Genomic DNA, 26,324 nt, shown 5'->3' with positions numbered 1-26,324 from the left:
ATGTCTTCTTTCTCCCTTAAACTAAGCAGCATTGCTCTGGATCCCCTGTATCCATCCCGCTGCTCCTGGGAGACCTTTGGCTATGCCACCAGCACCAGCATGGCCCAGGCCTCAGAAGGCCTCTCTCCCCTGCAGCTCTCGGGGCAACTCAACAGCCTGGCCTGTTCAACAGCCTTTCGGCAGGAAGAGAGTATCAGTATCATCCGGCTTATTGAACAGGTGAGGATCCAGGACTCAGCAGAGACTTCATTAGCTTCCATCTCTTTTTTTTTTTTTTTTTTAATCTTTCCCTTCTCTTAGAATCAATACTGTGTATTGTTCCAAGGCAGAAGAGTGGTAAGGGCTAGACCGGTGATGGCAAACCTATGACACATGTGTCAGCACTGACATGCATAGCCATTTTCAATGACACGTGGCTGCATGTGGCTGCATACAGAGAAGTATGGAGCCGCATGCTGAGGATGAAACATTTGCTGTAGTGTAGTTTAGTTGCTCTGTGCACTATAGATGACAATTCTACCTATATTAATTTGCCTATTTTGGTTTATTAAATACAGTTATATGTTACAATAATATATTTTTGTTATTTAAACTATAAATATCACAAAATTATGGTTTTTTTCTTGAAGTGACACACTACCTGAGTTATGCTCAGTTTTTTGGTGAATTTTGACACACCAAGCTCAAAAGGTTGCCCATCACTGGGCTAGACAGTGGAGGTTAAGTGATTTGCCCAGGGTCACATAGTGAGCCATCTTTCTTTCTTTAGGACCTGGTACAGTACCTTGAACAGAGCAGGCATTTGTTAAGTTTTTGGTGAATTAGAGGGATGGGAACAGTTGTCCTGTTGGCTCTTAGTTCAGCCTCTCCACCACTTGGCCAAGCCTGAGGGAAAGAGGGGAGGTAAAGGTTGTTCCAGCTGAAATAATGATTGATTCCCACACCTCTCTGTTCTCCTTTCCACTGATAGATCTGGTCTGATTATCTCTGCAGGCCCGTCATGCTACCTATGGCATCCGCAAATGCTTTCTCTTCCTACTGCAATGCCAGCTGACTCTAGTGGTTATGCAGGTAAGTTTGGGGAACAGCAACAGGTATTATGCCTCTGCACCCCTGGAGAAAAAGAGGGGACTCAGGAGGAATAGTTGTCGTTGGGAGTAGTTTAGATAAGGGTGGGAGTTTAGAGAAGTACTTTTGTTTCCTCTGACACTCCCCTCCCTTCAAATCCCTCTAAGCTTCCTTTTAAAAGTATCTGAGTCAGGTTACAATGTGGAAATGCTGTAGATCCTGAAGGTTTATCACCTCTATCAGTTTGTTTTTTAAATCCCATACCTTCCATTTTAGAATCAATATTGTGTATTGGTTCCAAGGCAGAAGAGCAGTAAGGGGCTAAGCAGTGGGGGTGGGGGGTGGGAACAGGGGGGTTAAATGACTTGCCCAAGATCACACAGCTTGGAAGAATCTGAGGTCAAATTTGAACCCAGGACTTCCTGTCTCTAGGACCTGGCTCTTGGTCCACTGAACCATCCAGTTGCTTCCTCTATCCATATTTTAATCTTGCTTTTGTATTATTTTCCTCCATCTAGTTCCTTTCTTGCCTGGTACAATTGCCACCACTCCTGGGCACCACTGACATCCTATGGCTGTCCTGTTTTTGCTACCCCCTTCTGAGGTGAGAAGCCTTGTGGCATCCCAAAATGGGGCAGGGTGTGGCTTCTCGAGGGCAGGTGTGCATAGTCCTTTAGGAACTTCTTTCCCTTTTCCTTACTCCATCTTCCTAATGGTTCATGTCTTACACCCTTCTCCCCTTTTGAGATTCCCTGAAGCCAGTCCAGGTGAGGACATGAGTGTCTGTTCTCCCAGAGCTTTTGGCCTGCTTCTTGTCATCTCTGGGGATGAATAGGGAAAGGGGAGCTCTAAGGAGCTAGCCATCCTGACCCTGCCTTCTGCTTTCCAGTGTCTCCTTGCTAGGGAAGCCTCCACACAGCTCTGTTATGTCTGTAGCTACAGGAAAGAATCTTCTCTCCATTCCCAAGAAGGTAGGCAAGGCTATACCCTCTTGGTACTTGATTTCAAATTCCTAGGTTTCTTCAGCCCTTGGTGATGGTGATGGTGATGGTGTAGACTGGAGGTACCTGGAGATAAGGATATCTTTCTCTACAGTGAGGTGGGGGAGGGGTTCGGTGTGGGTTTAGGGGAACCATCCTCTGGTCTGTTAAGGCCTAATAGAACCCCTGGATCAACCAGTGTGTGATATGATGGGAGTGGACAATGGATGCTCTTACACTTTTCATTCCCAACACAGCCCTCTGCCAGGCTCATGGGAGATAAATACTTGTTGAATGAATTGAAGAATCTGAGTTTATGGCAGATCATTTTCTTGACCTGAGCTGGCTTGGCTCTGGGAAGGAAATGGTGGGGGTCAGTTGATTGGACCAGTCCTATCTTCTGTGAGTGATGGGCCCCCTCTTCTCCGGCAGACCCAGCACTACTTTCTCCTCTGCTTCTTGCTCAAGTTTAGTCTCACCATTGGCTCGGGCCTCATCTGCTTTGGCTTCATCCTGCAGAGTTTTTGTGACAGTGCCCAGGCCCGAAACCTTACTAACTGTTCCTCTATCATGCAGCGCAGGTAGGCCCCACATCACTGGTCACCCTTTCCCTCAGGAGACTCCCTGCTCCTTCACCCTCTGCCTCTCTGTTTACTCCTTACTTCCCTTTTTGCCCTGGTTTGTAGCTATATTCCTTCTCTGATTTGACAGTAATGCTGAGATGTCTCCAGATTGGTTTGAGGACTTTGCCAATGGGCTCTTGCTAGCCCAGAAGCTTACAGCTGCCTTGATCGTCCTACACACCGGTGAGCGTCCCTGATCTCGGGAAGCTTTTGGCCTGGTCCCCATCATCATCAAATTAGGACAGACAGCAGCTGCCTTGGCTGAGCCACATAGGGAGTAGGTAACCTAGGCTAGTGGGGGGTTCTGAGACTCTTTTGTCATCCCTCCCCCCAATAGTGTTCATTTCCATCACCCATGTGCATCGCACCAAGCCCTTGTGGAGAAAGAGCCCCTTCTCCAACCTCTGGTGGACCCTAACGGTGCCTGTGGTGTGAGTACTGACTGTGGGGCTGGGCGATTTGGTCGAGGGGCTCCTTGAGGGTTGTTGCTAGAAGCTGGGGATTGGGTCTGAGTCAGGGTTTGAAGTGGACTTTTGTGATTTCAGGGGTCACACAGGTACTGATAACCAACTCTTATCCAATGAAAGATTGGGAAGTGGGTGAGGATGGTACCTCCCAGAAGCTAAGTCTTTGGTTCTACCTTTGTTAGGCTTCTGGGGCAACTGGTGGAGACGGCTGTGGACTTGCAGCTCTGGACCAACAGGGACAGCAGCGTTAACTTTGGCCTGGCGGACGTGCCCCTGATAACCTGGCTCCTGGGCTGCCTTTCCCTCATCCTTGTGGTAGTCACCAATGAAATCGTCAAGTTGCATGAAATCCGGTGAGGAACAAGACAGGGGTCCAGCCCTCTCCATGGTTATTGTGTGTGCTGCATCTGTCCTTGACTGCCCATGGTGAAAGGAAAGCTGAGCCTTGTTCCATTCTCCATGGGGCCACCTCCCTCCCTTGTTCTCCTGTGCACTAACTTCTCTTTGTCTCCTGCCCTCAGAGTCCGGGTAAGATACCAGAAGAGGCAGAAACTACAGTTTGAAACTAAACTTGGCATGAACTCTCCATTTTGAGCTGCCGTGCACAATTGAGTTCCTCTCACCTGGCATCCTGCCCTCCTTGGGAATCCTTCTGCCTGTCCTCTCCACCTACCCCACCCCTTGTATGTTTGGGGATTCAGGTTGTAATTGCTGGAGAGATGGGCCTTGGGCCCTTTAAACTAACCCAAGGTAGGGGTGCCCCCAGGGTCCATGGGCCAAGCCTCCCTGCTCCGTCACTGCTAGACCCCAGTGTCTTCCATTTCGCCCGTTACCACATATTTTGGAGGAATCCCAGAGCTCAACAGGCCCTGAGCCAGTCCCAGCCTTTTTTCTGAGCCTAGCCCAGAAAGGGCCTCCTTATCTAGTGTCCTGGGCACATTATGGCACAAACCCAGACGTTAAGGGGCTTCTGCCCCACCTGAGCAGTCCCCCTAAGCTCCCCCTAGGTGGTGATGTTGAATGCTGGGGGGATTTTTGCCTCATCCTCCCTTCCCTGACTCCACAGAAGACAGTAGCCATAGGCCCCTCCCTTAACCTTGTCTTCCCAGGGCTGGGGCATGGCCTCTGAGCCCCCCACCCTCAGCTTTCACAGAGGAGCCTGTAGTTCTTGCCTTCCCTTCTCCGGGCCTGAAGATGGAGAGCGGCCCCAGCTCACCTGGCCCACCCCAGTCACCCCCCAACAGCTGGATGCCACCGTGCGGGCAGGGTTCCCGTTCCTTCCTCCAGTGTCTTTCCTATGTGAGAGTGTTTTTACTGGTGTATATTTTCTATCAGAAATGAGCCTTTTGGAGATGAATGTAAAAACTCCATTTGTATTAAAACTTGTAAATTGCTTCTGTCATTGACTGTCTCTCAGGGGAAGCCTGAGTGGTGCCAGGTAGAGGATAAGCTCAGACAAGATAAGCTCACAGGCAAGCCCGGGGTGAGGAATGCAAGCAGGAGGGAGAAGCCTTCACTAAGGAGGCAAAGATGGATTCAAAACACAAGTGCAGCAAGTGAATGAGTCTTTCATTGAAATTAGTGTTGGGAAAGGGTTAATGGTCTGGGGGAGGGGGAGGGAGGCTATTGACATAACTGAGTGGTTCTCAGGTCCAAGGTAGCTAGAGCACCTCCCTGCCTGTTAATAGAGAAAATTCCATTTCAAATATACACCTTTCTCTCTGCTTAAAAAATCTGCAAGTACACACAAGGCGGCCTGTAACACCAGGCCCATAACAGCCCAGCTCCCAGCCCTAGTTCACAGCAGCTTTGTCAGAGCAGTGGGGGAGGGGGAACTGGCAAAGGGAATGCCTGGGCACCTGGACCTGGCCCCTTAGGTCCCATGCCCCACTGACATCCCCAGCCCAGCCTCTTTACACATACCATATACACAGACAGGTCAGGGTGGGAGCGGGCGCTGGGCCAGCAAGGGTGCCCATCCTGGATAGGTTAGGGGTTGAACTTTGCTTCCAACCACCCATAAGGCCCAAGTTCTGGGAAAAGTTCTTTTGCCTGACAGGCACCCTCAGAAGATAGAGGCTGGTTGTGAAGACGGAAGGGGGCAGAACGGGAGGTCACAAAGCCTCATCCCTGGGGAGGACGCTTTCCCCAGAGGCCACGGTCCTGAGGGGCAGAGCCATCAGGTCAGATTACACAATGCCAGGTGCCAGAGCAGCCCTGAGCCTCTCAGGCTCCAACAAGTTTGCTTCGCCCCTCAGGCTGGGGGCTGCTCAGGGGAGGAGCTGCGGTCCTGACAGGTATTGGCTTACAGGAAGGGCAGGCATGGAAGGAAGAAGCACTCCAGTTCTGCTCCTGCTTCTCATAGGCTCCAGCTTTCCCCTCTGGACTGTTAACTTCTTCCTTGCTGGAGCAAAGGCACCTCACATGCTGCCACTCGGGGAAGAGCGAGGTTTCAGCTCAGTCCAGCATGGCATCCAGTTGGTCGGCCAAGGCATCAAACATGGTGCTGATATCATCCAGGATGTGCTTGGAGTTGCCCTGTGAGGAGAGGCTGGGGGAAGGGAACAGAAGTGGATCAGTGTCATGACCACTGCCCCCAGGGGCCTCATCAGTGTAGAACATCCCTGTGGGTGTACCAGGAGCTGGGTGAGGGGGTCTGTCCCTACTCCTCGCCCTCAGCGCCCCCACCACCTCCCCGCCCCACTCTCACCCTCCTCCATCCTCAGCACCAATGCTCTTTTCGGCCACCCTCAGGGCGGCTGCTAGGGAAGAGCTGGTCTGCTCCAGTCTCTGTTGGACAAGAGCAGCGACGGGCACTCCCCCATTTTCAGGCTTTGGCGGCGGGGCAGGACGAGGACCGAGCTTTGGGGCCAGCTTAGGGCCGGAGAACGCAAGCTGTGTGCAAGCCACTGACACAGGCTTGGGAGCCGCTCCTAAGAAGAAGGATGAGCCAGTCTCTTATCCACATCAAGGGAAAAGGCCCCTCCCCACCACCCCCAAAAGGCACTCCCCACATACCTCCTACTGGCACTTTGATGAGGGCTGTGGTGGGAGCTGGGGACTTTGTCTCCCCTTTTGGCTGAGTGGCCGCTGAATCGTCTAGGCCAGACCCAGGCAACTGGGGAGTGGGAGTCTGGGTTGAGGTATTGCTGGGGTGGGGGGTGTTAAGAGTCAGTGAGTTGTTGGAGCCAGGAGCTAGAGGGGTGGGAGTCAAGGGGTTGTGGGTGGGAGATGCCGAGGAAAAGGTGGTGGGCTCTGGAGGCTGTGAGGAGATGGAGGTAGCGCTGGCAGCCCCAAAAGCTAGAAGCGCCGTCTGTAGCGGCTCTCTCTCCCGGCATTTGGGCCTCCGCTTGACGGTGTCTGACTCTGTGAGGTTGAAGTCAAGTCCAGGAGAAACAGGGACCTCGCGGTTCTGGGGCCCAGCGGGCTTGGGTCGCTGTTTGATAGTCAGGTTGCCTTCTTCAGCAAAGGGCAGCCCCTCACCAGAGCTGCCCCGGGAGCGGGACGTCCCTTCTGTCCGCTCCTCTTCTGTGTCAGAAGCAGGACCCCCAGGGGCAAGAGAACCAGGAGGATCAGTAGGTCCAGTTGGTTCACTCAGGGTGCGTCTGCGGGATGCCACAGCTTCTTCTTCAGGCCCTGGGCTCCCACCAGACAGAACAGAGTCTGGAGCAGTACCGGTGACGGAGCTGAGGCGTTTGGGAGGTGGAGGTGGGGGCCCTTTTCGGCGAGCCCGTAAGGCAAAGGACTGGCTGCGGGGAGCTCCTCTAGTCAGAGCAGAGCCAGGACTGACCTGGGTCAGGGTGCTTCGCCCAGGGCGCCGGGTCAGGGTAGCATAGCTGTCCAAGGTGCTACCTACTGGTCCCTCAGACTCCCCTTCTGTTAATCCTGGGCGGCTCAAGCTGTGGGAGCGGCGTTTGGGTCGGGGTGGGTCAGGAGGAGTTGAAGCAGAAGCAGACAGGTAGGAGAAGGCTCTGGGGGCACTAGAAGGTGGCATAGGAGCTGGACTAGGGGGTGAACTATGGGGATGCACAAGGCTAAAGGCAGGGGTGTCTTTGATGGGAGGCTGTTCATTACCCTCTGGCAGATTCCTCTCTGGAGGGGGACTGGGGTGCCCAGTATTGCATCTTGGGGTAGGCTGTTCCTGAGAGTGCCCAGAACCCCTAGAACGTGCCCCAATGCTCTCCTGGCTGGGGGAACGGGTTGGGGGCAAGGTCAGAGGCTCTGGGGTACCCCTGGCCATAGCCGCTTGCAGCTCAGGACTCAGTTCACTGGCTTGGAAGGTGACCAGCCGGGGCCCAGCAGGGCCATCACCATTCTCCAACCCTTCAATGGCCATCACCTCTGGACCCTCTGCCACTCGCCTCCTGCCACCACTTCCACTCCCACCCAGACCTTCCCCCTGCAGCAGGCTCCGTCGGAGTTCCGCTAGACGTTTCACTCCCAGCATCAGCTTCTTCTGATGGCCTGAAGAAGAGGGAGAGCAGAGGGAGTCAGGCTGGGCAGCTTCCAGGGCCCTGCCACCCAGCCTGGGCACTCAAAACAAAAGAAGAATCCCTTCTGTGCGTTTAGTGCTTAATAATTTCCAAAACACTTTCATGTGCATTCTCTCATTGATGCTCCCAGCCAGGAAACCTGATTTTAGTCCCCGCCTCACAGATAGAGACAGCAGCCCAGGGTCACACAGCTTAGTAAAGTGGCAGATTTGTGTCTCCAAGGCCAGGAGGCCTCCAGGGAAGGGGGAGCCCCCCTAATCACTCCCCTCCCCTAGGAGACCCATCAGAGGAGGTGTGGGCCACACGTGGGGCAGCTGGGAGTTGGAGGCGGAGTGTTCGCCCTGCTTACCGAGTTTATTGACTCCAATTTCCTGCAGCTCCTCCCAGGTGAGGTCAGCCACCAGCCCCATGGAATCGTAGCCGCTGCTCACTAGTTGTTTGTGATACTGAGGCAGCCCCAGGGCCCCCAGCCACTCCAGGAGGTCCGCCTACAGCAGTGACCATCAAATGCGAGCTTTAGGATGAGCATCTGGCCCGGAGCCCAGTGTAAGCGGGGTGGGGGGGAAGGGGGTATGGGACTGCCTGGGTCTGATCTGTCCTGGGGTGGGCGCCATGCCAAGGATGGTGGGTGGGGATGGGGACCACAACCCTCCATGAGGCATTTTGGGGTGGGTGAGGGCTCACCGGGATGTAGCTGGGGAGCCATTCTGCAATGTTAAGCTGTGTGATCTCAGTAGCAATCTTCTTCCTGTGTCCAGGCTTCGTTACCCCAATGGCTGTCAGGTCCTGGGATGCAGGGAAATGCCCGTTAGCCACCATCCCTCGGCACCACCCCCGTGCCTCTTCCCCAGCCCCTTGCTTTCCCCAGGGGCACTGACCTCTGGCGTCATTCGGCTGATGGTCGGCACGTCGTAGCCAGCCTGCAGGAAGTGAGCTGTGTAGCTTTCCAGTTGGAACTCACTCAGCCAATTGTGAATAGCCTGAGCATCCTGGGAAGGGAGGGAGGGAAGAAGGGCATGAGAGGGGGATAACTCCAAGGATCTGCTCCTCCATCCCCTCCACAAGCTAGTTCTGCTTTGTCCTTGGGCAATCAGTGATTCAGTAGTCATTTATTAAGTACCCACTATGTGCTGGGCACTGTGCTAATACTGTAATAAAATAATGCATTTATATACAAAGAACACAAAGATAAAAGTAAAATTGTCCCTGTCCTCAATGAGTTTAATGGGAGAGACAACATGCACACCTATAAACAGATATGTATATAATATATATAAATAATATATAATGTAATATATAATATATATAAATTGAATGAGTTAAGTTTGGGATGCACTACATGAGCAGTTGGGGGGCTAAGAAATGCCTCAGTGAGAAGGCAGCACCTAAGTGGAGGCATTTTGTTTTTTTTTTTAAACCCTTACTTTTTTTAAACCCTTACTTCGTCTTAGAATTGATATTATTGGTTCTAAGACAAAAGAGCAACTGGCAAGGTCTAGGCCAGTGATGGTGAACCTGCGGCACAGGTACCAAAGATGGCACACAGAGCACTCTCTGTGGGCACTTGGCCACCCTCCCTCTACACCTCCTCCCTCTTCCCTCTCCCCCTTCCCCCCCCACCCAGTTTGTTACTAGAAAGGCAGAGGGACTTGGGTGGAGCTGCTCCCCTCCCCCTTTCCACCATGCCAGATGATATTTTTTCACATGACTCACCCCTCTGCCCAGCAGCCCAATAGTGCTTTCTCCCTCCCCTGTGTGGTGTAAGGGGGAGGGGGGCAGGGCATGCCTAACACTCAGTGAGGGGGAAGGGGGCAGGTGGCATAGCACTTGGTCTGGGGGGGGGGGGGTAGGGCAGGGCCCAGCACCCTGTCTCTAAAAAGTTCACCATCACTGGCCTAGACCAGCGATTACAAACCATTTAGAGACCAAGTGCCCAAGTTGCAACCTCACAAAGCATATGAGCTTACCCTCCCTCCCTTCCCCCATACAGGGGCAGGAGGAAGTGCTCCCATTGGGTTGCTGGGCAGAGGAGTAGGTCATGTGAGAAATGCCCTTAGGCCCATGGAGAAGGGGAGGAAAGTAGCCTCCTCTGGCATGCATGCCATAGGTTCACCAACACAGGGTTAGGCAATGGGCTTAAATGATTTGCTCAGGGTCACACAGCTAGGAAGTGTCTAAGGTCAGATTTGAACCCAGGATCTTCTGTCTTTAAGGCCTGGCTTTCTATCTACTGAGACCCTTTGCAATCCCCACCTTTTTTTTTTTTTAATTAAAACCCTTATAATATATGCATAAATAGCATTTTCTTTCCTGAATCACTCACTGTCTAGTTTCTGTTTTTGTAGAAAAATTTTATATTGATTGGTTCACAGATGAATGGTTGGTTTTACAAAATAGACTGAATAATACAATATAGCACTATGCCAAAAAACAAGGGTAGCATTGCTTAAACATGTACAAACACCAGTTTTTGTATGGGCAGGGGATCTGGTGCACTTTGTATGTGTATGGTCTTTATCTGTCAGCAAATAAAATGTCTTTTGTTTCCAACCCCCCAGAATGATACTGTGTATTGGTTCCAAGGCACAAGAGCAGGAAGGGCCAGGTAATGGGGGTTAAGTGACTTGCCCAAGGTCACACAGCTAGGAAGTATCTGAGGCCAGATTTAAACCTCTAGGACTTGATCCCTCAGCCTGGCTCTCTATTCCCTGAACTACCTAAATGCCCTTTAAGCTGAGTCTTCAAGGAAACCCAGACATTATCAGAGGTGGAGGTGAGGATGGATGGAACTCCAGGCACAGAAGACAGTGAGAGCAAAGATACGGAAGCCAGATATAGAGAGTTGTGTGCCTAGAACACGAAAGGCCAAAAATATGACTGGATGAAAGAATGTAAGGAGGGGAGTAAGGATGAAAAAGGTAGGAATGGGTCAGATTCTGAAGAGATTTAAATGTCAAAGTTAATCCTGGAGGGCCAAGGGAGTCACTGGCATTTTTTAAAGCAGTGGGATGACATGATCACTAACCTGATTTTAAGAAACTTAATTTAAGGGCTCTGTGAAGGAAGAATTGAAGTAGAGAAGGAGGCAGAAGGACAAATAGGAAATATTCAAGGGATGTCAGTGAGATAGAAATTTCAAGATCTGGCAACTGAATAGATATGGAATAAGAATAAGATATTGAGGATGACACTAAAGAAATGAAATTATGTGACAGGGAAGAATTTAGTGTGCTTAATTTTTTTTCAACCTTTACCTTCCATCTTAGAATCAATATTAAATATGTCTATTCCAAGGCAGAAGAGTGGTAAGAGCTAGGCAATCAAGGTTAAGTGACTTGCCCAGGGTCACACAGCTAGAAAGTATCTGAAGCCAGATTTGAACCCTGGATCTCCCGTCTCTAGGCCTGACTTAATCCGCTGAGCTACCTAGCTACCCCCCTGCACTAAATCTTAATAGAGAAATTTGGAAGAGGGTTAGGTTTTTAAAATAGAAGTTGGGGGCTCTATTTAGCAAAGGAGATGCCTATGGGATATCTAGTTGGAGTTGTCCAATAAATAGGCAGTGGGTGATATGGAACTCAGGAGAGACTCAGGCCAGTTATAAATGATAAGAGTACAAATTAGTTGGGACAAGCAATTTGATTAATTTTTATCTGCTTGTATTTTGTGTCAGCCATAGTCTGGCATGTGTGTCTACCAACACTAGGCTGACTAAAAAATGTCTGACCTTGACCAGATGAAACCATCTGGTTTCCTTCATTTTTAGTTATTTCTCTCATCAGTTGTATGATGCATTCCATGCCATATGTGTATTTCATTACTCTTATTTGTTGTGTTTTTAATTCTGTAGTTTTCCAAGGAAATATACTAATGTAAAAGCCCTTTTTGGGGCAGCTGGATAGCTTAGTGGAAAGAACCCCAGGCCTGGTGATGGGAGGTGTTGGGTTCAAATGTGACCTCAGATATTCTCTAACTGTGTGACCCTGGGTAGGACACTTAACCCCTGTTGTCCTGCTCTTATGACTCTTCTGCCTTGTAATGGATAATGATAATAATAACTATATTGCAAAGCCTGTTGATGTCAAGCATTTGAAGAATCTTTCAAAACAGGACTGTTATATCAAAATGGAAAGGAAAGTGTGGCTGAAAGTTAAAAACAATGCCAAGAACAGACATACAACTAGTGCTAACCACACTGAGAAAACAAGTGAAAGCCTTTGGAGGGACCTGGCCCGCTAAAGGAGTTGTTAATGATTCCTCTACAATGCTGTGTGGGCTTCTTGAAGTTGGAAGAACAGAAGAGCAATAAAAATACTAACTTTTCTTATAAAGAAAAAACTTGTCATGAACAAGACAATATAAAAACTGAAGTACTGGAGGTCAATTACTTTCATTCAGGGTAATACCGAATCCAATGTCAGAAGTACCAGTGATGTACTAATAAGATCTAATAAGGTATGCTTATTAGACTGAAAAACATCTACTCCAAAAAAAGTTTTGAGGATTTTTTTTTCAACTTCTAGCAGGCCCAGAAGTCTTATCTCCACTGAGGAAATAATGAAATCTGATAAACATATTAATATGCTCAACAGCAGAATTGTTGCAAAATTATATTTTCATTGCAATGCTGCAAAATTAAAATTTCCAGACCGAGATAGGATATTGTAGCATGACCTCACACCAGCTCCTATTATCATGAAAGGTTAAGATATGTATCCAAGAGAGGGAGAGAAACATACTTCAGTGATCTGGGAGGTCACTAGATTAAAGCACCAATGAAAAACTGTGGGTGATAATCTTAGGAAAAATGTATTGTTTGTCAAAGGTTTGTCCAATGTAATAAAAGTGTGGCTTCATGAAGAAGAATTGCAGAATATGGGTCAAAATCCTGTGAAATCAAAGCTAAACCATGGAAAATAATTGACTATAGCAAAAGGAGGACATAGGGCACATTCAAAGCTTTTGAAAGATATAGAAAATTAAAAAGTTTTATTGCCTATCAATAATTTTTAATTATTTCACTTTGTCCCAGTTCAGTTGCACACCACAGTAGGTCAAGAAGTCATCTTCAGAAAGATGGTAATGGAACCCATAGGAGTAGATGACATTAACAAAAGAAGAGAGAGGGCCCAGGACGGAGCTTTAAGGTACGCCCATAATTATCAGATATGGTTCAGATGCTGAATCAAGAAAGGAGACTCAGAAGCCGGAGGAGTAGTTGGAGAGGTAGGAGGAAAACCAGGAGAGAGTAGAGTGTGATCAACAAGTGTCTAAACGGGATTCCTTGGACTCCTGCCCCTTAATTCCTGCTCCTTCAAGTCAAGGACTCCTAGCCACCTGGAGAACCTGGCTGGCAAAGTACCCTGGCCATGTTCTTAGGAAGTCCTTGCCCAACACCCCAGATCTGATTATGCCTCAGGGAAAGGCACCCATGTAGCCTGACCCACTGTGCTCTAACGAAAGGTCTGTGAGACAGGGATCCCTTCCCAAACAGGGGTCATACCTTCCCCTCCAGCATCTGTTCTGGCCTCACGTCCTGGTTGAAGATTTGTTCCCTGGGGCGGTGGTTTGTCAGAGACCAGTGACTTAAGCCTTCTGGGGGAGGCAAGTGAGATGTGGTAGAATGAGGGCAGTGTCCCAGTCACTTCAGCCTCCTCAATTCTGCCCACACTTCCCCATAGGTCCTCGCCAATCCCAGTGTTCCCTAACTCCAGCCTTTCTCACCTGGCAGGGATGTGGGGTGCAGGCCAGGCAGAGGCAGGTCCTCTCCAGAAGGGGTCAGTGGCTAGAAGAGAAGAGCAGAGTCAGGAGCCTTGGGGGACAGGTACAAAATCAGATCTATAGCTGAAAGGGACCTTTTATCTAGTCCAAGAATCCCAATTCAGCACCCCATCTGTCATAAAGCCCCAAGTCTGGTCCCATACCTGAGTATTCTCGATGAGGAGGCCAGTGTTGTGTCCATTTGGGCCCTCAGAGCTTTGCCCACTACCTGCACTGCGGATGCTGCCCACACTTCCTTCACTGCCCACACTGTTCCTGTCACTGGCTGCTGGGAACAAGAGGAAAAGAATGAGAATCCCAGTAGGCAATACTGGCAACTTATAAAAAAGAGTTGAGATTTACACAGAACTTTAGGTTTTGCAAAGGTTTCCTTCCTCCCTCCCTCCCTCCCTTCCTTCCTTCTTTTCCTTTCTCTCCCTCTCTCTCCCTCCCTCCCTCCCCCCCCCCTTTTTCCGTTCTGTCTTAGAATCAACGCTATGAATAGGTTTGAAGGCAGAAGAGTGGTAAAGAGCTAGGCAATGGGGGTTACGTGACTTGCCCAGGGTCACCAAGCTAGGAATTGTCTGAGGCCAGATTTGAACCCAGGACTTCCCATCTCTAGGCCTGAGTCACCTAGCTGGCCCCTGTACAGACGACCTTCTATGTATTTAGTCCTAGTCTCTCTTCTGAGAGCTCCATTTGTTTCTTCCTAAAACCCTTACTTTCTATCTTAGTAACTCAAAGACAAAAGGACAAGAGCTAGGCAATGGGGGTTAAGTGACTTGCCTTAGACAACTAGGAAGTGTCTGAGGCCAGATTTTTGAACCCAAGACCCGCCATCTCCAGGTCTGACTGGAGTCACCTAGCTGCACCTCTTCAAAAGTACTATATATAAATTATCTCATTTGATCCTCACAACAATCCTGTCAGTTAGGTGCTATTATTATCATCATTTGACAGATGAAAGGACTGATCCTTTGAGAGGTTAGCTGGCTTTTCCAGGTTTACACAGTTTGAATGTCTGAGAGGATATTTGTACCTAGCCCTCCCTACCCACAAGTCCCAGAATACACCAAGCTGTCTCCAAGAGAATGCTAGGAGGAATGGGCTAGTGCCAGTTTTTAAGTCCTCAAGGAGGAAATTTACCTGGGCTATCTGGGCTAACAACTGCCCGAGGAAGTTGGCTATAGGTGAGAGGGTGCAGGGGGTCATCAGCTGGTAGCTGAGGGGTCCTGGCAAAACTCGGGCGCAGAGGTATAGTCCCAGTGGAGGGATGGGGTATGATTACCCCAGTCCGCTTGCTGACCACTTCAACAATGCCAGGTGGGAAATATCCCACCCGGTCCCTGCCCAGCTGGCTCTCGTGTATGTGTCCCTTCCACCGTCCATCTGGGTGTTGTTCAAGAACCTGCAAATATACATGGAGATTCAGCAGAGTTTGGGGACCTATGGCAGGCAAAAAGCAGTCAGGTCCCCAGATCTGCCCTTGTTCAGATCTCCACCATCCCTGACATCTCTGATGTTCTACATTCTTCCTGACCCTTCCCTTCTCTTTAAAGAACCCTAAAAATCTCATCAGGAGACCAGACCTTGGCAGCCCTCAAGTTTGAAGCCCCCTCCCCAACCCATGCAGGGATTCCTTTACTATCCCCTTACCGTGATAATGTCTCCGGCCCGGATATTGAGGGCAGTAGGGTCATGAAGGTTCCAGAAATCCTTGAGAGCTCGGACCTTTAGGATCCCTGAAGCCTCTGAGAGATAGGAAGAGGGCATAAATTATGCAAACATTCCTGGGGTCACTCCCCCCCATCCCCCAACTTAGGTTGTCCTTGTTCTTCCCACATCTAGTTGCTGCCTTCCCCACAGCATCTACTGATTATCTTGGCTTCAATCTTCCCTTCCTAAGCTCCACACTAAAGCCAAATGTGAAATTCTCCCCAGTGATTTCTGCTCTTCTATCAGTTTGCCCCAAGTACTTGACTCCCCACAATCCCCAACTACCTGGACTCCATTTTCTCTTTGCCAGGGTCGGGGCTCTTTTTAAGCACCTACATTCCCACCATGTTATTCCCACTTACCCCGTAGCAGCTGCTTGATTTCCCGGCTGGCCTGGGAGGTAGTGAACTGGTTCACGATATCCAGGGCTGTCTGGTTGTATGTATTCCTGATGTTCACGTCCACGCCGCCCTGTGATAACCGCTATGTATCAATCGCCTTTGAGACCACAGTTCTCCCCTCAACTCTAACGTCAGCCACTAGGCTCCCACAGAAAACTTGCCCAACCCACACCCTCATTAGGATGTGGGATTGGTGGAACCAAAGCTGGAAGGGACTTTGCAGGCCATCTGGACCAAGTCCATTTCAAACATGAGGAAATGGCGGCTCAGGGAAGGGAAATGATTTGCCCGAGGTCGCAGAGGTAAGGAGGTGCCCAGGGAGGGCTCTGAACCCGAGTTCGTTGCTCCCTGACCCAGTGTGCCACAACTTGGCCTCCTCAGTCCTTGAATCACAGCGGTTGCTCAATGATGATTTGCCAAATGAAAGAATGTGCTTGCCTGCCTGTGTGCTCTGCGGCATCCCACTCACGGCCCCCGGGCCTACCTCCAGCAGCAAGCGCACCACCTCAGTCTTCCCATAGAGCGCTGCCTCGTGCAGGGCAGTGCCAGTCTTCGTCTGCCGGTTGATCTCAATCCCAGCTCGTAGCAACTGCCTGAAGGATGGAAGATGGAAGATCAGGGGGTAAGGAGGAGGAGGAGGAGGGACGAGTTCACAGCAGAGGCTACGAGGTGATCTGAGGATGGAGAGGAGCTGGCAGTGACCAGGGGTAAAAGGACAGCCAGGGATGGGGCAGATGGGAAGAGGAAGCAGGTGGAGCGAGCAAGAGGTACCTGATAACCTCCTTGTGCCCGTTCTTGGCGGCCAGATGCAGGGGGGTCGTGTAGTTGGGGTCACTCGGATCTTTGGCCTCACCCTCCAACAGAGCCACACACAGGTGGCTATTTAGGAGCAGCTGGGCTACCTGTGGGTACCATGCCCATGTCAGGAATCCTTCCTTTGAGGCCTCAGGAATATCTGCCCTGAGATCACTCAAGTCTTACCCTCCCACAATGTACCCAGAGCACAGCCTGGGGACAGACACGAATATGGGGTGGGGGAGGCCTTACACTCTGGGGTAAAGCACAGGCAGGGGATGAGAGGGCTCAAGGGGGGGAAGGTATGCTTCCCGTGGCAGACAGGGAAGGGGATGCCTCACCTTGAGTCTTCCAAACTCACAGGCCAAATCTAGCGGTGTCTTCTTCGCCTTGTTGACCAGGCATGGGTTGGATTGATGTTGCAGAAGCATTTCTGACTGGGGAGGGGATGGAGAGTGAGTGCTCAGCCCTGGCCTTTCCCCCTCTGTCCTGGAGAGGGGAGAAGGTAAACTCCCCAGGGGCCACCCAAAGAACTCACCACTTCATAATGCCCGTACTGGGCTGCCAGGTGCAGTGGGATCTGCCCATCCAGGGAAGCGGCATTAACGGCAGCGGCTGCTTTCAGGAGCAGGCGAACGGGTTCCAGCCGGCCCTGCCAGGCCGCATAGTGCAAGGGACGCATGCCTGCAAGGAAAGGGACAGACCGAAGAGGACTTCTCAGGCTGCAGCGGCTCCCAGAGGAGGAACCTGCTGAAATCATCTGGGTTCAACACCAGAGACAAAGTACTCGGACTAAAGTGACTGAGCTGATGCTGGAAAATGGTGGCCAGGAAGGGTATGGCTAGAACAGGGGTTCTTAACCTGGGTTCCATGAAGTTGTTGTTTGTTTGTTTGTTTTTCTTAATATTGTGATAATATTTCAATCTAAGACGTTTGCTTTGTAATCCTATGGATCTTGTTTCAGGAATTTAAATTTCAGGAACACTCTGAGAAAGGGTTCATAGGCTTCACCAGAATGTCAAAGGGATCCACAAAGTTGTGGTGTTTTTTTTTTTTTATATTGTGATAACTATTTCAATATAATTGATCTCCATAATTCTATGTATTTTATTTTATGGATTTAAAAATACCTATGGACCTGCAAAGGAGTCTATAGGTTTCACCAGAATATCAAAGGGGCTCATGATACAATAAAGCTTAAAAACTTTTGGTCTATAATAATATTAACTGATATTTATAGAAGGCTTTAGTGTTTGCAAAGCACCTCGTCTTATAGATTTCATTGGATTTTCACAACAACATTCTTATAATTGAATCTACTTTATTTTTTTTTAAACCCCTACCTTCCACCTTAGAATCAATAATATGTATTGGTTCCAAGGCAGAAGAGTGTTAAGGGTGGGCAACGGGGGTTAAGTGACTTGCCCAGGGTCACACAACTAGGAAGTGTCTGAGGCCAGACTTGAATCTAGGACCTCTCATCTCTAAGCCTAGCTCTCAATCCATTGGTGATAAACCAAGGAAACAAATTGAGAGAAATTAAGTAAGGTCATGGAGCTACTGTCTGAGAATGGATTTGAACTCAGGACTTCCTGACTCTAAGCCCAGAGCTCTTCCCATGAAGCCTCACCAATGCTGCCTAGCTGGGTCTAGAGCACCCAGGCTGGGATACTCAAGAAGGATGGGAAGTTTCAAGTTCTCACCATTGCTATCTTTGATATCCACTGTGGCTTGAGCTTCTAGGAGTAATGCCATTAGCTCCAGGCTGCCCCCCAAGGCTGCATGGTGCAGAGCTGAGAACCTGAGGAGTAGAGCAGAAGGGTGTCTCAATCGACCTTGACCCCTAAATCCTTGGCCTCTCCCAGTCCATCCCCAGGGCCTCAGAACCAGCCAGGGAATGAGGTGGCAAGAGAGGGCTGGGCTATCTCTGCCCACTGTTCCCTTCCTCACCCTTCTCTGCCTCCCTCCCCCCCATCCCACCGTGGGAGCGCAGCGAGAGGCCAGCTGAATGAAAGAGCTCAGTGTCTGGGCTGAGAGGCCTGTTTGTCTGGCCATCTCCCTCCCCCTTACTCGGTGGGCCCAGAGGAGGGGGCCGTGGGAGCGAGAGCCTGAGGGTTTCTACCCTAGAGGGGAGAAAAGGGGGCCCAGCAGGAATCTGACCTGAAGGAATACCCTTGAAGAGAATGAGAAGCCCCTCCCCCTGGCCACCCTGCCACATGCCTTCAAGCTCTGTGGGTCTGAATGACCCTACCCACTCACTCAGATAGATACCCCTCTTCCTTAACCCAGGCTTCCTCAGATCTGAGTAATGACACCCCAAGTATATGTTTTAGATGAGCGACACTTGGGACCTCCTAACTCCTATTACACATTGCCTCAGTCTCCTAACCGATACTCCATGGGGAAAGGGACTGCGCTTACTCACCCATCTGTGTCCTGGTAGTTCACGTTGAGTTTCTTAGTGGAGCCAAGGAGTTCTGAGGGAAGGGGGCAAAGCTAGGTCAGGGCCCGAGCCCCTACACAGCCCACCCTATGCCCTGCCCTTCCTGCCCCAACACACAGGCTTCCACCAGACTTCTTTTTACCCTGATGCCAAACCTTCAAAGATTGGCACTGACCTCTCTGTGTACAGGAAAGCACGAGCCCCATGGTCCCTGTCCCAGTCCCCCTCGATGCCCTGCTCTTCAAAATCAAGGAACCTCTACAGCAGCCCAAGCCTTCGTCTTTCTACAATCCTCCAGACTAAATTCTGTTTATAGGGACAATTGAGTATGTGGAGGTGGGGGGTGGAGTGGCACTGCCAGAAGGCTGTGCCCTATGCCGAATAAGCCCATAGGGCACATGGTTGACATTCTTGCAGAAATAGGCAGAGATGGGAGTCACATTGCCCCACGCCTCAGCTTAGGAACAGAAGGACAAATGCTACCTATGCCTTAGGGCACCATTTCTTCATTATGGGCCCCAACAACAATCTCTTGCCATAGGGTTACCCACTATTCAGTCTTGGGGACTCTCCCCTGCTGCTGCATTTATAGAGATGCTCCTCTGACTGGACTTATGTTGGGGCTGGGTTGGAAATTCAATTTGAGTGAACAAATATTTTATTAGTTAACTACTATATTCAGAACACTGGGCTGTCCTGGGAATACAAAGATGAAACCCAATGTATTCCCTCCCCTGAAATAGTTACAATCTATTGACACATCCTAATTCTTAGGGAGAATTGGATAGAGAGATTGGAAGTATAATTTTGTTGTCCACATGGACAAGAAGGGTGAAAAGGGGCTCTATGGGGACCACCAAAGAGGGATCTTTCGGAGATCTGAGCACCTAGAGGTCTTTTCTCCTGCTAGTTCTTGTCTCTGCTAGGAAGGAAGCTTGGTCCACCCCAGGCCTAGGCAGGGAGCCAAGCACACTGGTCCAGGCCTGCCCTTAGGTCCCAGCTGGGCCCCCTAAATGCCCCTGAAGCCTAGGCAGGACAGGATGTCATTCCACTAGTGATTAGCTAAGCCAACTGGGGAGTGGCATGGGAGGGAGTATGTCAGGGGAGAAGGGGCATGGCTTCCTCCTGGGGCTCCCTAAATCTGGAAGTAAGTTAGACTACTCCAAAGAGATTATGTGCAGATACAAGAGTCAGACCTGGGGGCAGCTAGGTGGCTCAGCGGATTGAGAACCTAGAGAGGCCTAGAGGCCTAGCGATGGATGGGAAGTTGTAGGTTTGAATCTGGCCTCAGATACTTCTGAGCTGTGTGACCCTGGGCAAGTCACTTAATCCCAACTACCTAGCCCTTACTGCTCTTCTGCCTTGGAACAGAGAAGATTCTAAGATGGAAGGGTTAAAAAAAAAAAAAAATTCCCCCTAGAGATGGGAGGTCCAAGGTTCAAATGGGGCCTCATACACTTCCTAGCTATGTGACCCTGGGTAAGTCATTTAATTACTGTGGCCTGCCCTTACTGCTCTTCTGCCTTGGAACCAATATACATTATTGATTCTGGGAGGAAAGGTAAGGGTTTAAAAAAAAAAAAAAGAGTCTGACCTGGAAGAATTTAAGAGACACTGATGTGTTTGATGGTCAAGAGAAAAAAAACTAGATTCATGATTCTCTGTGGAATTGATACTTTAGCACTGTTTCCTCCTCTGACAACTTCAGAGGGAACAGATAAGAGAGTATCTCCAGCCCAGCATCATTCCATGCTAAACCCCAGTCCCAGAGTTGATAGAGGTGAAGGTTGGGGCTCAGTGGTTATAGCTGCCAAGGAGGAAGGGAGACTTTCCTTAAATCCCCACTGGTACGTAGGTGGCTCTGCTTGACACAAGCCAAAACTCACCCTTGGGGGAGCACAAGATAAACTTGGCCTTGCAGCCGGGAACAGGAACAAGGGCCAGGTCATGCTAGACTGCTCCCGCCAGGCCAGAACAATGACCGGAAAGGTGGTAGAGGAGAGACTGTTACCATGTGGGGGTGGAGTACCACAAGGAGGGTGCCAGGGAGGGAAAGATGTTCCCCCAATGGCCCTGCCCAAATCCCTCTTCCCCTTAGGGGTCTTGGGACTCTCAGTGACACAGGGTGGGGAGTGTTAGGCTAAGCCTGGGAAGACAGGATATGAGCTCAGTGCCTCTTCCCCAAACCCTCTCCAGGCTCCAGGAACCAGGAAATGCTTTTCCCCTTCCTCTGATTAAAAAAGGAAAGAGTTCAGAAAAGAGGTGGGGGGTGGGGAGGTACAAAGGGAGGGCTGGGGGGCCAGGCTGGGCTGTCCCACCTGTTCTCGGTCAGAAGGACCAAAGGGAAGTCAGGGAAGGCACTCCCATCTGGATTTAGGATTCTAAAGCCGCTGAGGAAGAAGAGATAGGGTCCTGGAGGGCAGGACCCACCTAGAAGGAATTCCCAGTAGGGATGCTCTGTTTGCCCTGCTCCTACCTCAGAATAAGGTCAAGCCCTCATCATCTTGGTATCTAGCATTGTTCCTTTTTTTCTGTCACCTTGGGCAGCTGGGAAATTCCAGCCCAAAGCAGGAAGGGTCCAGAATCTTTTGCCATCCATTCATCCATTATTCCCAAATTCTAGCAAGGACAAAACAGAAGCCTAAGGAATGCCCTACTCCCCTAGCTTGTAGCTGTTTCCCTGGTTTCCTACAGATCTCAGTTTAGCTTCCTTAGCTGCTAATAATGCCTATCCTCTGAGATTGTCTTCTATCTACTCTCTTACTCACTCTCTCTCTCTCTCCCCCATCTCTCTTCTCTTTTTCTTCCCCCCTCCTTTCTTCTCTTTTTCAATTTATCTCCTCTCTTCTCTTTCTTAATCTCTCTCATCTCTCCCCATCTCTTTTCTCTTCTCTTTCTCTCTCCCCCCTTCTCTTTCTCAATATCTCTCATCTCTCTCCTCTCTTCTTTTTCAATCTCTCTCTCTCATTCTCTCTCTAAATATATACATACATGTATATATAGGTACATACGAGTAATATATATATATACATGTGTAATATGACTCGTTACGTACCAGTACATGTTATTTCCCATGTTAGAGTGTAAACTCCTTGAGGACAGGGATTATTTTGTGTTTTTCTCTGTATACTCAGCTCTTAGCACAGTGCATGGAATACAGTAATTGACTAATAAATGCTTATGGGGGCAGTTAGGTCAGTAGTTAGAGAGCCAACCTGGAGATGGGAAGTCCTAGGTTCAAGTCTGACCTCAGATACTTCCTAGCTGGGCAAGTCACTTAACCCCCATTGCCTAGCCCTTACCACTCTTCTGCCTTAGAATTTAGTATTGATTCTATTTTTTATTTAAAAAATAAATTTACTTAAATATAATTTTAATTATTATGTAATTAAAATAAAATAAATATATATTAAATAAATAAAGTCAATGTCCAGTTTTCCTAGTCATTACCACTCTTCTGCTTTGGAACTGATATTTAATATCAATTTTAAGAAAGAAGGTAAGATTTTTAAAATTAATAAATAAAATAAATGCTTGTTGACTAACCTCCTGTTTACATATATACATATACACATACATATCACATATTGTTTATGTCTTGTCTCCCTCATTAGAATGTAATCTCCTTGAGGGTAGGGACAATTTTGCCTTTCTTTGAATCCCAGCCTTTAGCACAGGGCCTGGCACATTGCCCTGGGAAGAGGCAGGGATGTACTTACATCAAGACTGAAATAGGGGCAGCTGGGTGGCTCAGTGGATAGAGAGCCAGGCCTCAAAATGGGAGATCCTGAGTTCAGATCTGGTCTCATGGACTTCTTGGCTGTGTGACCCTGGGCAAGTCACTTAACCCCCATTGCCTAGCCATTACCATTCTTCTGCCTTGGAACTGATATTTAGGATTGAAGAAGGAAAGGTGTTTTTTTAAAAAGACAAGTAAACCTCTCCTCTCTCTATCTCTGGGTCATTTGGAGCCTGGAGCAGCAATAGGAAAAGAGGGAAGTTAGCCAGGCCGGGCTGAGCCCTCCCTTCTCCTATCCACCAGCATGGCCAGTTAGTGCCAGTCACAAGCACAATGCCCAGCCTAGAGGGTGATGGCATCGGCCCTAGGCCCAGCCTAAGCCATGCTTAGCCTGGCACACAGTAGGCACTTAAAATAAATGTTGATTGACTATTCAGCTGTCTTCCACTGGCCCTGAGGCAGCTCTCATTTTGTATTCTTATAGACCAGGGGGACAGAGGCAGCTCAGTCAAGGCCACACTGGGCAGGGAGCCAAGAACAACCCAGAGAAGGAGTGGATGGGGAAACAGGGTTAGTGAGGGTGTGGGGCAGAACGGTCTCCTCTCACACAGAACCTCTACAGCACAGCAAAACCTTCTAGCGACTCAACCTACTTCTAAAAGCTGAAAAGTGGGGGCAACTGGGTAGCTCAGTGGATGGAGAGCCAAGCCCAGAGACAGGAGGTCCTGGGTTCAAATCTAGCCTCAGGTTCCTCCTAGCTGTGTGACCCTGGGCAAGTCACTTAACCCCCAGTGCCTAGTCCTTTCCACTCTTCTGCTTCGGAACTAATGCACAGTTGTTATTCTAAGAAGGAAGATATGGTTTTAAAAAAAAAAAAATTTTAACTAATTTTTTAAAAGTTGAAAAGTATGTGATTATCTGTGGATTTCCTCAGAGCTCACTCTTTCCCATCCCACAATAATCCCTTTCTTCAAGCTTTTCACTCCAGCTCAGAGAAAATTATCAATTGGGTATTACCATTATAACAGGAAAGGGTGGGACAACTTTCAGCCCAGGAGCAGCACTCCTTTCCCTGATCCCTATATTGTATCTATCCCCCAGGTAGAAGGTAGGCTACAGGAGGGCCAGATCACAATAATAACAGCCAGCTGTGTGACCTGGGAAAGTCACTTGATCCCTATTGCCTAGCTCTTACTCCACTTGGGACCAATACACAGCACTGATTCTAAGACAGAAAGTAAGGGTTTAAAAAAAAAATAATAGCCAGCACTTAGAGAACACCTATTATACGCTAGGCACTGTGCTAACTGCTTTGCAAACATTTTCTCATTTGATCTTCACAACAATCAGGGAGATGGGTGTTATTATAATTCCCACTTTACAGTTGGGAAAACTGAGGCAAACAGAGGTTAAGTGACTTGCCCAAGGTCAAACAGCTGGCTTGGTGTCTGAGATAGGATTTGAACTCGGGTTTTCTTAACTCTAAGCCCAGTACTTGCACCTAGCACTTACTGTCAAATAGTATGGATTCAAGAAGTGCTTGCTGATTGACTCAGAAGAAGCATTGGCCAGAGGCACAAGCTACAGAATACTCAAAACTTCTGGATAGGAGCTGCTCCTTGACATGGGAGCAAATCCCAGAGAAGAGATCTGTCCTGTTAAGTTCCTCAAAACCCTGCCTCCTAAAGAGACAGTTAGACCTCTTTCCCTCTGGGCCACTTGGAGACCAGGCCAGCAGTATTCATTATTATTAATAAATTAATATTAGTACTAACCAGACCAGACGAGGCCCTCCCTTCTCCTACCTATGCTCAGTTAGTGCCACGTCACTGAAGCCAAGAAGACTCGTCTTCCTGAGTTCAAATCTGGCCTCAGATACCAGCTGTGTGACCCCGGGTAAGTCACTTTATCTTGTTTGCCTCAGTTTCCTCAACAGTAAAATAAGCTGGAGAAGGAAATGGCAAACCACTCTTTGCCAAAAAATCCCAAATGGGGTCACAATGAGTCAGACACAACCGAAACAACTGAACAATAGCAACAACGATGAAGTTTCCCCCAAAGTACTAACTCTGAACTATAGGTACTCTGCACCTTCTATATTTACCAGGAGATCTGGCCATTCAGGGCTAATGCTTCCAAAGACACGAATCCTCTTAGGCTTGTTTCCAACTCATCCCACCCACAAGGACTGTAATACTACTAATGGAAAGACTTCATTAAGACCAGTTCTGGCCACATAACAAGGAAGCTTAGTGTCTACAAGGTCTATGGGATCCTTTTTTTCCTCCTAAAGTGAGTTCTCTCTCCCTCCCTCAGTGGCACTAAGTAGCAAGACATGATTCCCAATTTCCCCAACCAATGATGCACCTCAGCCAATCTTCCCTCCCTCTGTCCCCAAATTCAAGGCCCTGTAAGCCCCCCTTCTCCCCCACTGCCCTTCCCAATCCCTGTGGAAAGGGCAGCCTGCCAGTCACACCAGGGGCACTCACTGCTCTTCGCTGCCTTGAATTTGGCCACCAGCTTCTGTACCCCAGCCACATCCCCATTCTTCACTGCAAGAATCAGGTCCTGCTCCCGCCCCATCTTGAGTTGGAGGGCTGGGGCTCTGAAGGGTGAGGGAACAGAGAACGGGAGATGGCCCCGGATATCCTGGGTTTCAAGGTACCATGCTCCAAGCTCCTCCGAGGCCTGGCAAAAAATCCAGTTAAAAGTCCTAGGGTTGGAAGTCCAGAGTTGAGGAAGAGTGGTGCACTTGGGCCGCTGGCTGGCTGTTAGCAGTTGACTTGCCCCAGTTCCAGGTGCTTAGAGAGCTGCTACCACAAGCAGGAAAACCAATCTTGGAGGGCGCGTGGGCTGTGTGAAGATTTGGGCAGAGACCAGCTTGCGGCTTCTGACAACTCCGGGATGAGCCAGAACTGGCCACGCCACCCTTCCCTGCTTGGCACAGGAACTCCAGTGCCTATCCTGAAAAATGCCAGCATGCCCTCTGGCGAGTCATGGGGTCTGTCTCTGTCCTGGAAAGATAAGGCATTCCCCACACAACGGAAGTCTCTTGCTGGAGAGGAAGGCTCAGATCTTCAACAGTGGCTTAAAGAAACTGAAGAGAGAAGGTATCAGATACAAGGTAAGTCAAGAACTAGAGATCTAGGACCCCCTGGGGATTACTGTCATCTCAGAACGACTTCAAGGAAATCTCAGAATTATTTTTGCTTTATGATGAAGAAGAGGGGCTAAGCCTGCCAAGAAAGTTAAGAGCTAACCATGATGTAAAAAAGTGGGAAGGGGTGGGGGTGCTGGGTTGATGGGAGGAAGCACTGAGTTCTGGGAAGGGGAGGCTGAGTCACATATCCATGGGGCATCTGGCAGCACCTAAGACTTGGGACAGGAGATGCTCTACCAGCATGAAATGGGACAAGGATAAAGTAGCCCCCCTCCCCATAGCCCCAGGTTCCTAACACCCACGGACAACTGAGTTGGTGTGGTAAGCAAGGGGGCCTAGGGCACTGGGCATGGATCCCAAGGGGTAGGAGTTGACATTCTCTGCCTGAAATTCAGGGCTCTCATGCTCCATATACATCCTGGGCTACTCTCTAAAGACACATCTGATTCCTTACTACCCCCAGTTGGCCTTGGTTCACTAGCTACGATATTCTAGGATTCTTTAAGGAAGGTTGGGATGAGATGGAAGGAATATGGGGCAGGACTGTGACCCCCAAAGAATCTGTGTGAGTGGAGGGTGACAACATTGAATTATTAGACAGACACTGGACACCTGTTGCTCAACCATTCCTGGTTGTATGTGTTTGTTTCGGGGCAGGGGTTTTGCGGAGAAGAAAGTA

General features: G+C 49.3%; 2 protein-coding genes across 4 annotated transcripts in view; one reads left to right on the top strand and one right to left on the bottom strand.

Moving 5' to 3' along the window:
- Positions 1 to 4,532, top strand: part of TMEM94 (transmembrane protein 94) — a 48,917-nt gene extending 44,385 nt beyond the window's left edge. The window contains exons 24-32 of the mRNA XM_044675895.1: positions 30 to 219; positions 994 to 1,071; positions 1,587 to 1,672; positions 1,958 to 2,039; positions 2,481 to 2,629; positions 2,760 to 2,854; positions 3,009 to 3,102; positions 3,321 to 3,491; positions 3,660 to 4,532. Coding sequence (XP_044531830.1) covers positions 30 to 219; positions 994 to 1,071; positions 1,587 to 1,672; positions 1,958 to 2,039; positions 2,481 to 2,629; positions 2,760 to 2,854; positions 3,009 to 3,102; positions 3,321 to 3,491; positions 3,660 to 3,732 — 1,018 coding nt within the window. The 3' untranslated portion in view covers positions 3,733 to 4,532. The remainder of the gene's footprint in view (positions 1 to 29; positions 220 to 993; positions 1,072 to 1,586; positions 1,673 to 1,957; positions 2,040 to 2,480; positions 2,630 to 2,759; positions 2,855 to 3,008; positions 3,103 to 3,320; positions 3,492 to 3,659) is intronic.
- A 154-nt stretch (positions 4,533 to 4,686) lies between these two features.
- On the bottom strand, positions 4,687 to 25,246 carry CASKIN2 (CASK interacting protein 2). 3 transcript variants are annotated; one of them, XM_044675896.1, is made up of 19 exons: positions 24,975 to 25,246; positions 18,729 to 18,780; positions 18,007 to 18,104; positions 16,842 to 16,987; positions 16,645 to 16,740; positions 16,280 to 16,410; positions 15,993 to 16,101; positions 15,470 to 15,578; positions 15,048 to 15,142; positions 14,538 to 14,799; positions 13,556 to 13,680; positions 13,356 to 13,416; positions 13,135 to 13,226; positions 8,510 to 8,620; positions 8,316 to 8,417; positions 7,981 to 8,119; positions 6,157 to 7,602; positions 5,849 to 6,071; positions 4,687 to 5,689 (listed from the first exon to the last, which is right to left on the bottom strand). In XM_044675896.1, exons 1-19 carry the CDS (start codon positions 25,066 to 25,068, stop codon positions 5,596 to 5,598), a joined length of 3,585 nt encoding a protein of 1,194 aa, XP_044531831.1. In that variant the 5' UTR covers positions 25,069 to 25,246; the 3' UTR covers positions 4,687 to 5,595. The 3 variants fall into 3 exon arrangements, with proteins under 3 accessions (XP_044531831.1, XP_044531832.1, XP_044531833.1); XM_044675897.1 differs by having other exon boundaries at positions 13,556 to 13,677; XM_044675898.1 differs by lacking the exons at positions 18,007 to 18,104; positions 18,729 to 18,780; positions 24,975 to 25,246 and having other exon boundaries at positions 16,645 to 16,736; positions 16,842 to 16,887.
- Between the last annotated feature and the right edge of the window lie 1,078 nt (positions 25,247 to 26,324).

Source organism: Gracilinanus agilis, chromosome 4 (genome assembly GCF_016433145.1).
Source record: "Gracilinanus agilis isolate LMUSP501 chromosome 4, AgileGrace, whole genome shotgun sequence".
NCBI lineage: Eukaryota > Metazoa > Chordata > Mammalia > Didelphimorphia > Didelphidae > Gracilinanus > Gracilinanus agilis.
The sequence above is the reverse complement of the archived record's forward strand: the minus strand, read 5'-3'. Positions and strand labels throughout refer to the sequence as shown.

Coding starts and splice junctions, on each gene's coding strand:
- CASKIN2 (XM_044675896.1), bottom strand. CDS start 25,068: ATGGGGCGGGAGCAGGACCTGATTCTTGCAGTGAAGAATGGGGATGTG. Junction 15,143..15,469: donor AATCAAGCAGCTGCTACGGG/GTAAGTGGGAAT, acceptor CCTATCTCTCAG/AGGCTTCAGGGATCCTAAAG. Junction 8,418..8,509: donor TCAGCCGAATGACGCCAGAG/GTCAGTGCCCCT, acceptor CCTGCATCCCAG/GACCTGACAGCCATTGGGGT.